The sequence below is a fragment of the Oncorhynchus clarkii genome, chromosome 30 (genome assembly GCF_045791955.1).
Source record: "Oncorhynchus clarkii lewisi isolate Uvic-CL-2024 chromosome 30, UVic_Ocla_1.0, whole genome shotgun sequence".
NCBI classification, from domain to species: Eukaryota; Metazoa; Chordata; class Actinopteri; order Salmoniformes; family Salmonidae; genus Oncorhynchus; species Oncorhynchus clarkii.
Genome location: NC_092176.1, coordinates 3,826,342 through 3,840,280, shown reverse-complemented (window position 1 = coordinate 3,840,280; position 13,939 = coordinate 3,826,342). Strand labels below are relative to the sequence as shown.

The 13,939-nt window shown below is 45.8% G+C and overlaps 1 protein-coding gene across 1 annotated transcript in view; it reads left to right on the top strand.

Moving 5' to 3' along the window:
* LOC139389409 (KIAA0825 ortholog) overlaps positions 1–13,939 on the top strand; it is a 148,688-nt gene that overhangs the window by 25,308 nt on the left and 109,441 nt on the right. The window contains exons 5-8 of the mRNA XM_071136149.1: positions 6,378–6,551; positions 7,855–7,943; positions 8,124–8,348; positions 12,025–12,302. Coding sequence (XP_070992250.1) covers positions 6,378–6,551; positions 7,855–7,943; positions 8,124–8,348; positions 12,025–12,302 — 766 coding nt within the window. The remainder of the gene's footprint in view (positions 1–6,377; positions 6,552–7,854; positions 7,944–8,123; positions 8,349–12,024; positions 12,303–13,939) is intronic.

The following is a 13,939-nucleotide window of genomic DNA, read 5'->3' as shown; positions in this document are numbered from 1 at the left end:
CAAAGTACAGCCCCCTTCAACTTTTTCAACTGTTTTTCACCTCGTCAGTTGTTGACTCCCTGGTGTCGAATACGAATAAGTACGGGGCTAAGAAGCAGGCAGGAAAGAAAGAGGCATGGAAGACCATTTCCATGTCAGACCTTTTCTGCTACTTTTCAATGGTCATTTACATGGGGCTGGTGAAGTTGAAAACTCTAAGGGACTACTGGAAAACGTCAGCTCTCTATCAACTGCCTTTCCCCATGACTGTCATGTCTTGTAAAAGGTTTCTGACTATCTCACGGGCGCTTCACATCAGTGACCCAGAAGTTGATGGGGAGAATGACAAGAAGAGAGGCACACCAAGTTTTGATAGGCTGTGCAAAATCAAACCTCTCTACCCCAACATCGTTGAGGCCTGCAAGACCTATTTTCAGCCCGCCCAGAACCTGTCCATCGATGAGAGGATGGTAGCCTCAAAGGCCAGAATTGGCCTCAAACAATACATGAGAAACAAACCAACTAAGTGGGGTTACAAGCTGTTTGTTTTGGCTGGTTCTGTGTGTGCCTACACTTTCATTTGTTTTGTTTATGAGGGGAAAAACAGTTTTGCTACCGGTAAGGGACTGAGTTATGATTCCGTTATGGAGTTATTGGATTTACAACTGCTGGGGAAGGGCTACAAACTGTTTGTGGACAACTTCTACACAAGCCCTACCCTGTTTACAGAGGTGAGGAAGCTGGATGTGTGGGCTTGTGGCACCATTCGGACCAACAGAGTGGGCTTTCCAAAGACAAAGGTGAACGACATGCCTAAGCGGGCTGAGCGGGGTACCATGCGATGGATCCGTGAAGATGGCCTGCTCTTTGTGAAGTGGATGGATACCAGAGAGGTGGTCATGTGCTCCAGTATCCACAAGTCCTTCAGTGGAGATCACGTCGTCAGGCGTGTGAAGTACGGTAGCGGGGCATGGACCACAAAAAATGTCCCCATTCCAGCTGTTGTGAAGGAGCATGGGAGGTGTGGACCTGTCAGATGCGCTGATAGGAGACTACAATGTTCTCCACAAGACCATGAAATGGTACAATAAATGTTTCTATCATCTCATTGACATTGCTGTGGTGAATGCCTTCATCCTCCATAAGGAAATGGCTAAGAGCTGTGGACAGCTCCCCATCTCACAGCTAGCCTTCAGGGAGCTGCTCATCCAGGAGCTTGCTAGCTACAGCAAGTCCACTGTAGCACCTTCTGTCCCCTCTACCTCTGTCCCTTCTGCCCCAACCAGTGGTGTTCACCTGCCCAGATTCATATCTGCAGGCCTGAATGTGCTTCAGGGCAAAAAGGGCACAGTAGGGAGACGTCGTTGTGCCCTTTGTCACAGGAAATGCCCCAACGACATCACCTGCACCACCTGTTCAGTAAGCCTTTGCTTTACAGCAGAAAGAGACTGCTATGGGCCATGGCACCAGCAGCACAAATATTGTGAAAAGGACTGAAGGTCTTCACAATATTGTAAATAGAAAATATGTAAATAGTTACCCTTGTTAATTGTTTGTTTTATTATTTTTATTACATATATATATTTTATATATATATACAGTGCCTTGCGAAAGTATTCGGCCCCCTTGAACTTTGCGACCTTTTGCCACATTTCAGGCTTCAAACATAAAGATATAAAACTGTATTTTTTGTGAAGAATCAACAACAAGTGGGACACAATCATGAAGTGGAACGACATTTATTGGATATTTCAAACTTTTTTAACAAATCAAAAACTGAAAAATTGGGCGTGCAAAATTATTCCCTACAGGCTGATCAGGAGACATGGAGGAGGCTGATCCAACTTTGATGTAATGTCCTTAAAACAAGTCAAAATGAGGCTCAGTAGTGTGTGTGGCCTCCACGTGCCTGTATGACCTCCCTACAACGCCTGGGCATGCTCCTGATGAGGTGGCGGATGGTCTCCTTAGGGATCTCCTCCCAGACCTGGACTAAAGCATCCGCCAACTCCTGGACGGTCTGTGGTGCAACGTGGCGTTGGTGGATGGAGCGAGACATGATGTCCCAGATGTGCTCAATTGGATTCAGGTCTGGGGAACGGGCGGGCCAGTCCATAGCATCAATGCCTTCCTCTTGCAGGAACTGCTGACACACTCCAGCCACATGAGGTCTATCATTGTCTTGCATTAGGAGGAACCCAGGGCCAACCACACCAGCATATGGTCTCACAAGGGGTCTGAGGATCTCATCTCGGTACCTAATGGCAGTGAGGCTACCTCTGGCGAGCACATGGAGGGCTGTGCGGCACACCATGACTGACCCACCGCCAAACCGGTCATGCTGGAGGATGTTGCAGGCAGCAGAACGTTCTCCAAGGCGTTTCCAGACTGTCACGTCTGTCACATGTGCTCAGTGTGAACCTGCTTTCATCTGTGAAGAGCACAGGGTGCCAGTGGCGAATTTGCCAATCTTGGTGTTCTCTGGCAAATGCCAAACGCCCTGCACGGTGTTGGGCTGTAAGCACAACCCCCACCTGTGGACGTCGGGCCCTCATACCACCCTCATGGAGTCTGTTTCTGACCGTTTGAGCAGACACATGCACATTTGTGGCCTGCTGGAGGTCACTTTGCAGGGCTCTGGCAGTGCTCCTCCAGCTCCTCCTTGCACAAAGGCGGAGGTAGCGGTCCTGCTGCTGGGTTGTTGCCCTCCTACGGCCTCCTCCATGTCTCCTGATGTACTGGCCTGTCTCCTGGTAGCACCTCCATGCTCTGGACACTACTCTGACAGACACAGCAAACCTTCTTGCCACATCTCGCATTGATGTGCCATCCTGGATGAGCTGCACTACCTGAGCCACTTGTGTGGGTTGTAGACTCCGTCTCATGCTACCACTAAAGTGAAAGCACCGCCAGCATTCAAAAGTGACCAAAACATCAGCCAGGAAGCATAGGAACTGAGAAGTGGTCTGTGGTCCCTACCTGCAGAACCACTCCTATATTGGGGGTGTCTTGCTAATTGCCTATAATTTCCACCTGTTGTCTATTCCATTTGCACAGCAGCATGTGAAATTTATTGTCAATCAGTGTTGCTTCCTAAGTGGACAGTTTGATTTCACAGAAGTGTGATTGACTTTGAGTTACATTGTGTTGTTTAAGTGTTCCCTTTATTTTTTTGAGCAGTGTATATATATATATATATATATATATATTTTTTTTTTTTGGGGGGGGGGGGTGTGTTAGAATAGCATTTATGTATTTTGTATATAGTTCTTTCCTTCAAAATGTATCACTGTACCAATTCGGCCACTTGGGTACATTTGGGTACATTTGTGTGGGACACCTGGGTGACTTCATGCTCAATGTCATGTAGCTCGCTCATTTTTTAAGTTATCTGTCCAAAACTTTGCTCAGGTATTGTTGCCATCTTATGTTCTTCATTTAAACCACTCCCAGCATCCTATATGTATGTTTGGCTGTTCTTGGTCATTTGAAAGATGATGCAGCAACAATAAAAAACAGAAAATGTATGTTTATTTCCTTGTATTTTCTTCTACCAGATCTATTGTGTTATATTCTCCTACATTCAATTCACATTTCCACAAAATTCAGAGTGTTTCCTTTCAAATGATACCAAGAATATGCATATCCTTGCCTCTGGGCCTGAGCTACAGGCAGTTAGATTAGGGTATGTCTTTAGGCAGAAATTGAGAAGAAGGTGGAGGGTACCCCAAAGAAGTTAAATTACTCCGTTTATACCAAGTATGTTCTCCTGTGCCTGACTTCCCTGACACCAACACGCACCCCTTACAAGGACACGTGTATCTTTGTAGTGACTGGGCCTATTAATACACCATCCAAAGTGCAATAACTTTACCATGCTCAAAGGGATATTCAATTTGTTCCCCCCATCTTCCAATAGGTGCCCTTCTTAACGAGGCATTGGAAAACCTCCCTAGTTTGTGTGGTTGAATCTGTGTTTGAAATTCATTGCTTGACTGAGGGACCTTACAGAGAATTGTACTGTATGTGTAGGGCACAGAGATGAGGTAGTTATTCAAAAATCATGTTAAACACTGTTATTGCAAACAGAGTGAGTCCATCAATTTATTATGTGACTTGTTAAGCAAATGTTTACTCCTGAACTTATTTAGGCTTGCCATAACAAAGGGATTGAATACTATTGACTCAAGACATTTTAGCTTTTCATTTTTAAATAATTAGCAAACATTTCTAAAAAAACATAATTTCACTTTTGTAAAGCTCGTCTGATGAAGAAGGAGTGGGCCAAAGCGCAGCGTGGTACGTGTTCATGATATTTATTTAAATCTCAACACTAGAACAAAAATAACAAAGCGAGAAACAAACCGTTCTGTAAGGTAACTAAAACTATACAGAAAACAACTACCCACAAACCCAGGTGGGAAAAAGGCTACCTAGGTATGATTCTCAATCAGAGACAACGATAGACAGCTGCCTCTGATTGAGAACCACACACGGCCAAACACAAAGAAATGGAAAACATAGAAATAAAGAAACTAGAATGCCCACCCTAGTCACACCCTGGCCTAACTAAAATAGAGAATAAAAGCCTCTCTATGGCCAGGGCGTGACAACTTTGACATTATGGGGTAATGGGTGTTGCCCAGTGACACAACCTCTAAATGTAATCCATTTTGAATTCTTACACAACAAAATGTGGGAAAAGTCAAGGGGTGTGAATACTTTCTGAACACACTATATGTCTGTTTGACGTGTATGCAAATAGATTAGATGGTTAGGCATTTTCAACACACAAATGTTTCTTAAAAAGACTAGAAAAGAAGTAGTCCATTTCTCCTCAACCCACAACCATGAAAGACTATCATGCATGTAGTTGATGTTCGTTCTGTGTGTGCAGTTAAGGGCATGATGTGTTTTGAGCCGGCTGCAGCTTTGCTAGGTCTTTCCTTGTTGCACCTCACCATACTACCGGACAGTAATCAAGATGGGACAACACCAGAGCCTGAACAACTAGTACAGTTGATTTTTTGTGTAAAAATCCCCTCCCCATCGTCACAATAACTTTGTCAATATGACTTGACCATGATAATTGACCGTCCAATGTTAAACCCAGGAGTTTAGCTTCCTCAACTTGCTCAATTGTCACACCTTTTATGTACAACTCCAGTTAAGGTTCAGGTCTAAGAGAATGATTTGGACCGTATACAATGGTTTTGGTTTTTAGATGTATGTACGACCAGTTTATTGTTAATTACCCATCATGACACTGACTGTAACTCCTTGCTAAGAGTCTCAGTGAGCTCCCTGGCTGTAGGTGCTGTCTCTCTGTCTCTCAACCTGTACAGAGCGAGTGACAGGCGCGCGTGTGTGTGTGTGTGCGTGTGTGTGTGAGTGTCAGCCAGGTCGTCGACTCCCACTGGAAACCATTACTGAGGAGCTGCAGAGCCATGGGCCTATGCTGCTTAATCACACTCTCATACACACACAAACACACACATGCACACACTGCAGGCATACACACGTACTTGCACATACCAACACGCACATTTGAAGCATGAATATTGTTGCAAGGTGACCAGCGGAGCACTGGGATAATCATCTAGGAAGAGTGACGCGTGCAAATGTAAGGCGAAAGCCGTCCACAAATAAAGATATTTACCAGTCCCGACACACACTCTCGTGCATGATTAAGCCTGGAGACGAGGGAATGAGTGTGTTGTCATATTTTCCCATTTTGTTTAACAATGTGACAAAATGACATTAGGATCTAGAGGCAATAGAGTCGCAATTATTGGAAGCCTCTTCTTTTTTTTTCTCCACACTCAATCATGGCCATGCTTTTCTAACGATGGCTAATGCCGCGCTGATCCATTCCCAAATGCTTTTGCAGTGGAGGAACTCGTTTAAGCAGACACACAAAAGTATTTGTTCATGTGTCTGGGAGTACAGCAACACATTTCATCGCCGCCCATTCTTTGGCTTAATGCGGAACATCCCCTGGGTGATGGGTTTGGCAGCTTCAGAAATGGGAAATCCATATTTGCTGAGGGGGGTCATCCGCGGGTTAGGGGGAGAGGAAAAGTTTGTGCCGAGGATGTGTGACTTCGTTAGGAGAAAGTTTTTCCTTTTTTTGCTGTTGTTGGAGTGCTGGGAATTGTGCGGGAATCGATATTCATAGGGGGGTGTAAGGTTATACTAAGGTGGTAGAGGGTGTGATATGATGGAGTGGAGGTGTGTGTGCATGCGGGCGTGCGTGCGTTTGTGTGAGTGTGTTTGTGAGGGTGTGCGTGTGTGGAATACCACATGAGGTTGAATAATCCTGTAATATGAAATGACAGCCTGCTAGTGACAGATCGGCTAAAGTGGTTGTTTTCTCTGTGTAACCTCGTCCACCACAGCGCCTCTGGAGCTGCCCCCCAGGAGAGACAGGAACTTCAGCCTAACATCTCACCAGCTGAGGGTCCTGACCCAGCTAGCCTGCACTCTGCTGGGCCTGGAGAGCCAAGTGGACGAGCTGGCCACTCAACTGGCATTCATCAACTGTGCTGGGGAGACTCCCTGCAGTGTGAGAGGTACACAACCGCTACAGAAACACACACACACACACACACACACAAACACCAGTGCATGTCTGCGTGAACTGTGAATATAGACTGCAACAGTGATGTCACATCCTTCGCAACAGTCTCCACTGATGAGACTGATGGCAGGTATCCTTATAGAGAGAGAGAGAGAGAGAGAGAGAGAGAGAGAGAGGGAGAGAGGGGGAGAGAGAGAGAGAGAGAGAGAGAGAGAGAGAGAGAGAGAGAGAGAGAGAGAGCACATGATGTTCAGAAGAAGAGGTCTCTTTGCACATCAGGCTGAGACAAGTCTACTCCAACACATGCACACAGAACACCAAACAACAACATTGCATGCTTTTGCACACGTAACTTGCCTGGACATACAGTCTAAACCGATGGCATATTCTCCATGTGTTATTTAAATGTGCACTTTTAACAGGGAATTATCGTGGTTGCCGTACAAGTCTTTGCCAGCCATCTCCTCTTTCCCCTCTGAACTGGAGCAGGGAAGTTAAATGAAAGCTTTTGGTGCATGTAGTAATTTCCATAAAGGTTACATTAAAAAACAAGACATGCAGAAAGGCTCGATTTACAGAGAAGTAAACAGCCTTTAAAGGGCAGTTATCCAAATCATTAATTTGAGGCAATCAAACGGCTTAATTACCAGAAATTCATCAGATGGGCTTAAAGGTCAAAAAGTGACGCGCGGGCTGCTTCCTCCCCTCTTCCGCTCCGCGCGGTCTTGTTTCGGCTAAATTGCCTCGCCTGGGGTCTCACTTTTCCGCTTCTGATTAGGAAAACGTGGCCTTGATGTGTGCTCCTTTTAATTTGTTCCCCCATACACCCGTCTTATCCTCCCCCTCACCCCCTCAAAGGATTAGCCCAGTTACGGCCGTTGCTATCTGGGTTCACATCAACTCCAAGCCTCAGATTTAGACTAATAAACCGCTCACTGTTGCATTTGACTTCAAACTTGATTTACTGCTCACGTCGTCATTTGCTTGTCACTTTTACTGATTGGTTTATGTACAGTTATGCAAGCATTATCCATGCTGCCCACCATTTACCATGGGATATTATCGTGGACATTTCAGCAATACTTTTAAGAATTATACAGTAGCTATATTTCCTGAATAGCCTATTGTCTCAAAATATGCGTTATCGATGAGTTTATGTCATGGCCTTGTCTTTAGGTTGATGGCCATTTCATTTATCTTAGCTATGGGCTTGGAGATTTGGCCAAACCCATCCATCTGAGACCTTATTCCAATGTTGAGACTTATTTGGAATCCATATCTGTTTCTGTTGATAGGAATATTGAAAAAGACCAAAGACGACTTGGATATGACCACTGTCGATGGTAGCAAGACCACGGCAGAGACGCTCTTCCAGAGTCCGGAGGTGAGACTGCCCTCTGCTGCCTCGGAGGAGGAACTGCAGCTTGAGCAATAAACCATTATTCTATCAACTGCTGCCATATCACCTGATCGAACATGTTTCTGACTAATCAGTCTCTTTGGATGTTCATTTTGCCCTTTCCCCGTGTTGATTGGTTGACCTTTTGTATCTTCCTGGTCGTAGGCCATTGTTCTGGAGTTTGATTGGAGGGCTGCGTTCAGGAAGCTGGTGCCCCATATGGCTCACTGTGTCAAGGTGGTGCTGGAGGATGTGTGCACCAAGAGTCTGCAGCAGGAGGAGCTGTCACACACATCTGGCTCCGCCCACGTGGTCCTGACTAGCACACCCCACAGAGATGACTCCTCCCTCACCTGCCCAGATAGGGACCGCCCCAAGATGGTCGCCACGGTAAGCATAAAGATCAACACAAATATGTGGGTGATCCGTGTGAAGAAAAAGCAGGCTGTGTGACAGAGGCAGCCCTGTCTGTCTTCCCTCAGCCCAGAAGTATTTTGTCCTGCTTAAGTCCCCGCCGATCAACCCTCTCTCCTCCTCAGATCAACATGAACCCCCCCCTCTCGTTCATCACCATCATCCCCCACTTCAAGTCTCTCTCTTACATTAGTGTTCTTCACTCATACCTTTCTCCCCCCCCCCTCCCATCCATCCACATCTCTCTCTCTCCTCGTCCTCTCCTTATCTTCCTCCCTATCCTCTTCCTGATTCACCAGGTTGTAGGGTATGTGTGTTTAATGTGGCTAACACCTATGATAAGCTACACCATAAGCATTTTGATTGAACCCGCAGCGGTTTTCCTTATCTGCAATTGATCAAATTGGGGCCTAAACCTCTTTGTCCGTCCTTGCCTCATAAGAAGCCTGTGTTGTCTCTCCTCCTCCTCCTCCTCCTCCTCCTTCATTTCCTCCTCCTCTCCTCTAGCCCTTTACACCGACACTCGTTTTGGCTACTCGTTGCTAACGAGTGTCAAGACTTTGTCTCCGCTCAAGACCTGTACAACATATTTATGTGTAGGTCAACGCTTAAAATATGAGAGCCTCTCAGCTCAAAGGTTATACATGCATATGCATTGAGGAGCACCCACCGAGACCAAAGGCGAGACCTTTTTTTTTTTTTGTCTCCCTTTTTTTGACATATGCGTGCATGTTTGAGGCGAGAGCAAATTACTATACAAGACCCGAGCATGAAATGTGGCCGGTTCGAAAGCATTAGCCGATCAATATTTCACTCATTCATATGCATATGCTTCATCCCAGCTTCAGTTGCATGACCCATTCGTTCCACTGCCCACATTACCATAAATAGGTACAGGTAACTGCCAAAATAGAGGAAACGCTTGAGTAAATGAGGGATTCAAAGTACAGGATATTGAAAGCAGGTGCTTTCACACAAGTGTGGTTCCTGAGTTAATTAAGGAATTAACATCCCATCATGCTTAGGGTCATGTATAAAAATGCCTAGTTGCCCATTATTTTGGCTAACATGGCTAGGTTAAAAGGGTGTGTGTGCGTGTGTGTGTGTGTGTCAGTCACCGGTTCTCAAACCAATTGAACACTTACGGGAGATTCTGGAGCAGCGCCTGAGACAGCGTTTTCCCACTACCATCAACAAAACACCAAATTATGGAATTTCTCATGGAAGAGTGGCCTCGCATCCCTCCAATAGAGTCCCGGACACTTGTACACTCTATACCAAGGTGCATTGAAGCTGTTCCGGCTCTTGGTGGCCCAACACCCTATTGAGAGACTTTATGTTGGTGTTTCCATTATTTTAGCAGTTACCTGTGTAAGTCCGTTAGTTTGACGGCGCAACGTTAACGCTTGCTCTTTCTGCATTCACCCCTGCCTGTACACTCAATCTCACAGCTGCCTGTACACTCAATATCTCAGCTGCCTGTACACTCAATCTCTCAGCTGCCTGTACACTCAATCTCTCAGCTGCCTGTACACTCAATCTCTCAGCTGCCTGTACACTCAATCTCTCAGCTGCCTGTACACTCAATATCTCAGCTGCCTGTACACTCAATCTCTCAGCTGCCTGTACACTCAATCTCTCAGCTGCCTGTACACTCAATCTCTAAGCTGCCTGTAGCCTCAATCTCTCAGCTGCCTGTACACTCAATCTCTCAGCTGCCTGTACACTCAATCTCTCAGCTGCCTGTACACTCAATCTCTAAGCTGCCTGTAGCCTCAATCTCTCAGCTGCCTGTACACTCAATCTCTAAGCTGCCTGTAGCCTCAATCTCTCAGCTGCCTGTACACTCAATCTCTCAGCTGCCTGTACACTCAATCTCTCAGCTGCCTGTACACTCAATCTCTAAGCTGCCTGTAGCCTCAATCTCTCAGCTGCCTGTACACTCAATCTCTCAGCTGCCTGTACACTCAATCTCTCAGCTGCCTGTACACTCAATCTCTCAGATGCCTGTACCCTCAATCTCTCAGCTGCCTGTAGCCTCAATCTCTCAGCTGCCTGTAGCCTCAATCTCTCAGCTGCCTGTACACTCAATCTCTCAGCTGCCTGTACACTCAATCTCTCAGCTGCCTGTAGCCTCAATCTCTCAGCTGCCTGTACACTCAATCTCTCAGCTGCCTGTACACTCAATCTCTCAGCTGCCTGTACACTCAATCTCTCAGCTGCCTGTAGCCTCGCGTTACAAACGTCTCATAGAAACAGAGAGTGATCCAATTCGTGCCTTACCTCTGTGTCATTTCAATCACCTTGCAGTGGAGTGCTCCTGTAAGACCTGTCGCGATCCGTATCTTTGTTCTGAGCTAGTTAAGGTTCAGTCTATAGTCCATCGGTTCAGTCTGTAATACTGTCAGACCTCCTGCCAGTGTTACAGTAAGTCAAGTAAGGCAGTGTGAGTGTAAAACAAAATGGAGCTGAGCTGATATATCCGTGCTGCCACTATTGGAAGGGCTTTGTTATGGAGAAGGGAGAAAATACATTCAGTGCTTTTCCACACTAAGGGCAAGCCAACTCCTGCGGGAATTTAGGAAATATATGAGCGTACCTGGCCATGTTTTACTGCTTTTAAATCACCCTGGCACATAGCTCACATATAAAAAAGTAGGGTGAACTCATTCACACACGTGTGACTCTTTGGCATTCGCCTCTGTCGTTATTCTCAACGTGCTGTCAATGGGAAGGGTTGTGTGTGTGTGTCAGGGTGATGTCTCTGTGTCTGTCTCTCGCTCTGTGAGATGATTCATTTGACACTGTCTTTCTACATTCTCTGGACAATCCTCTTACCCCCCCCCCCTCCCCCCAATCCTCTTCCTCACCCTCCTCCTCCACTGAAAACAACCAACCATCCTCCCCCAGACAGACCACACCCAGCTGCTAGGCTCCTCAAGTATCCTGTCCTTTCCAAACAGAAAGGTGCAGCACGGCCCAAACAGAAAAGTTTCCCCGGGACCCATGTGGAAAAAAGGAGACGTGCTGCTTCTGCTGTCCAAGCGCTGCGGGAGGGGAACTGGAAGACGTTCAGTCACTCAAGCTCCGGCCCGGCCCGACCCGGCCCGCAGCTCTCCGCTGTCGTTCAAACTGAATCCCCACTAATAAAATGCACATTGGAGACATTCTTTCCCTGGGCTGGATAGGAATAGATGTATCCTGATGTTATGAGCGGAGGTGTAGATGTGGTAGGTGATGTCTGCCAGGGGGACAGAGGTTGAGGACCAGGAGGAAGAGCTAAACACCTCTGTCACAGGAGGCTGCTGAGGGGAGGGCGGCTCATAATAGTGGTTGGAATGGAACTATGTGTTCAATCTGTTTCGATACCGTTCCATTCATTATGTTAACTAACATAACTAAGAGCCTGTCCTCCACAAATTAAGGTACCACCGGTGACCTCTGTAGCTTTGAACCTTGACCTTTCAGTTAGGGGCATGGCTAAGATGGGAGTGTAAAAGCAGAGAAACAAAGGTGATTGAGACGTATTGTAGTTTATAACATGCCTTCACTGAGAGGCACCTCATGTCTATGCTGTCACTCTCGCTCTCGCTTTCTCTCTCTCTTGTTGGCTTGGCTCTCATCCATCCCCACTCTGTTCCTCTCTGGCTAGTTCTGTGGCGACATCATGGGGGAGTGTGATGCCCTCCTGCCCCTGGCGGAGGCGTGTGGAGATGCCGCCCTCCTGGAGGTGCGCTGCAGCTTCGTGGAGGTGTGTGCCTGGGTCACGTCTGCCATCCTGGGCCGTGTGGAGGAACGGGCAGGGGAGGTGCCCTCTGCTGCCCCCTTGAAGAACCTTATTGCTCTGCTGGGCACCAGTATGTACATCCACCAACGGCTGTGTCACTATGAGGCCCAACTCAGAGAGACTAACCCCACCGCAGCCAGAGTGTGAGTCTGTTTAGACTGCGTGTGTGAGTTTGTGTACTGCGTGCGGTCATGCGTATGTGTACCTCTGTTTGTTTCCACACTCAAGAGCATAATAGTTGTATTAAACACCACCCACTCCCCTTGTTCAACAGTCCACCTTCCAACTCCCTTCTCAAGTACATAATCACTACAACCCTGTGTCATGGCCAGGGTTGGGTAGGTTACTTGCTAAATGTAATCCGTTACGGTTACTAGTTGCCTGTCTAGAATTGTAATCAGTAATGTAACTTTTGGGGTACCCAAAAGTAGTCTGATTACGTACTTTGATTACGTGCAGTTACTTTTAGATGACTTTCCCCTCAAGAGGCTTTAGTTGAAGACAACAATGTATGTTACCAATTGAACGACATCTATTGCAGGATAAATCAATGTTAAAGTTTACATAGCTGGCCATATATGGATGTTCAATTTTACTTCATGGTTCTGTGGGTTCCCGAGTGGTGCAGCGGTCTAAGGCACTGCATCTCTGTGCAAGAGGTGCTTTCTACTACAAATAATACGATTAAATTATGACTTTACATTAAAAACCAAAGTCTATCAGAATTCCAGTCATTCCAATAAATGTTATACCCCTTGATCTTCAACAATAGGACTTGGAAATATGAAAGTATAGATTAGCCAAATTGTTTTACCTGAGCATGACCCCAAAACTAAGGATTTATTAGCCAACCCTACTCTGTTGTCATGAAGGACTAATTGGGCTCATTGATTCGAGTTGAAAAATAAATGCTGCGCTCATGGAATGGCATGCTTTGAGCACTACTGAGAAGTGCTATTTACTTGTGAAAAATTAATGCCATATGCTGCTGCATTTGCTATAGGCCTTTTGTTTACCTTTTTGTTGGTGACACTTTGATATCTTGATAATTTGCAGCTGTTTAAAGGGCAAATCCACAGATGAAACAATAACAAAACGGCCAGCCCGCCTCTGTTTTGGTAAAAAGATGAGGGATGGGCCTGGAGAATTATAACCACTCTCAGATGAATAGACAGAGCTATGGATGCAAGGACTGGCCATCCATTATATAAAAAGTATAAATTTAACCATGTTACATTTACAATGTTTACAAACATTGGAGTAAAACAAGATTCTATTTTGGATTCTCATGGAGTGTGACAGTTGAACTAAGCTTATGAGGCATTTACAAGTTATATTCTTCAAGAATCTATGGATATATCCATTGATATATAGTTAAAGAATGAATGTAGCACCTACAGATGGCCCCTTTAAGTCTATCAAACCTGGACGAGTTTGAGCATGTGTCTATTAGGCCAATGGATTTCTTTTTTTATCAGCATGAATTAGATTGAGCAATAAAAGCCCCATTTTTATTCCGTAGGCTGAGATCCGCACTATGAAGCTGTTGCAAGAATGTATTTTTCACTGGCTGTCCACTGGTTAAAAAACAATGATTGATACGCAGCATAAACATCTTGAATTCAACCAATACTGGTTTGAAATACACATTTAGATTTGTGATCAGCCATCCACAACAACCACAATCCGCAAGGCGCAAATAGCTAAATGAGAGAGCAGCAGTGTGATTCACATCATTGCGCTACGTAGATATCAGTAATAAGTGATATCCATATCACCA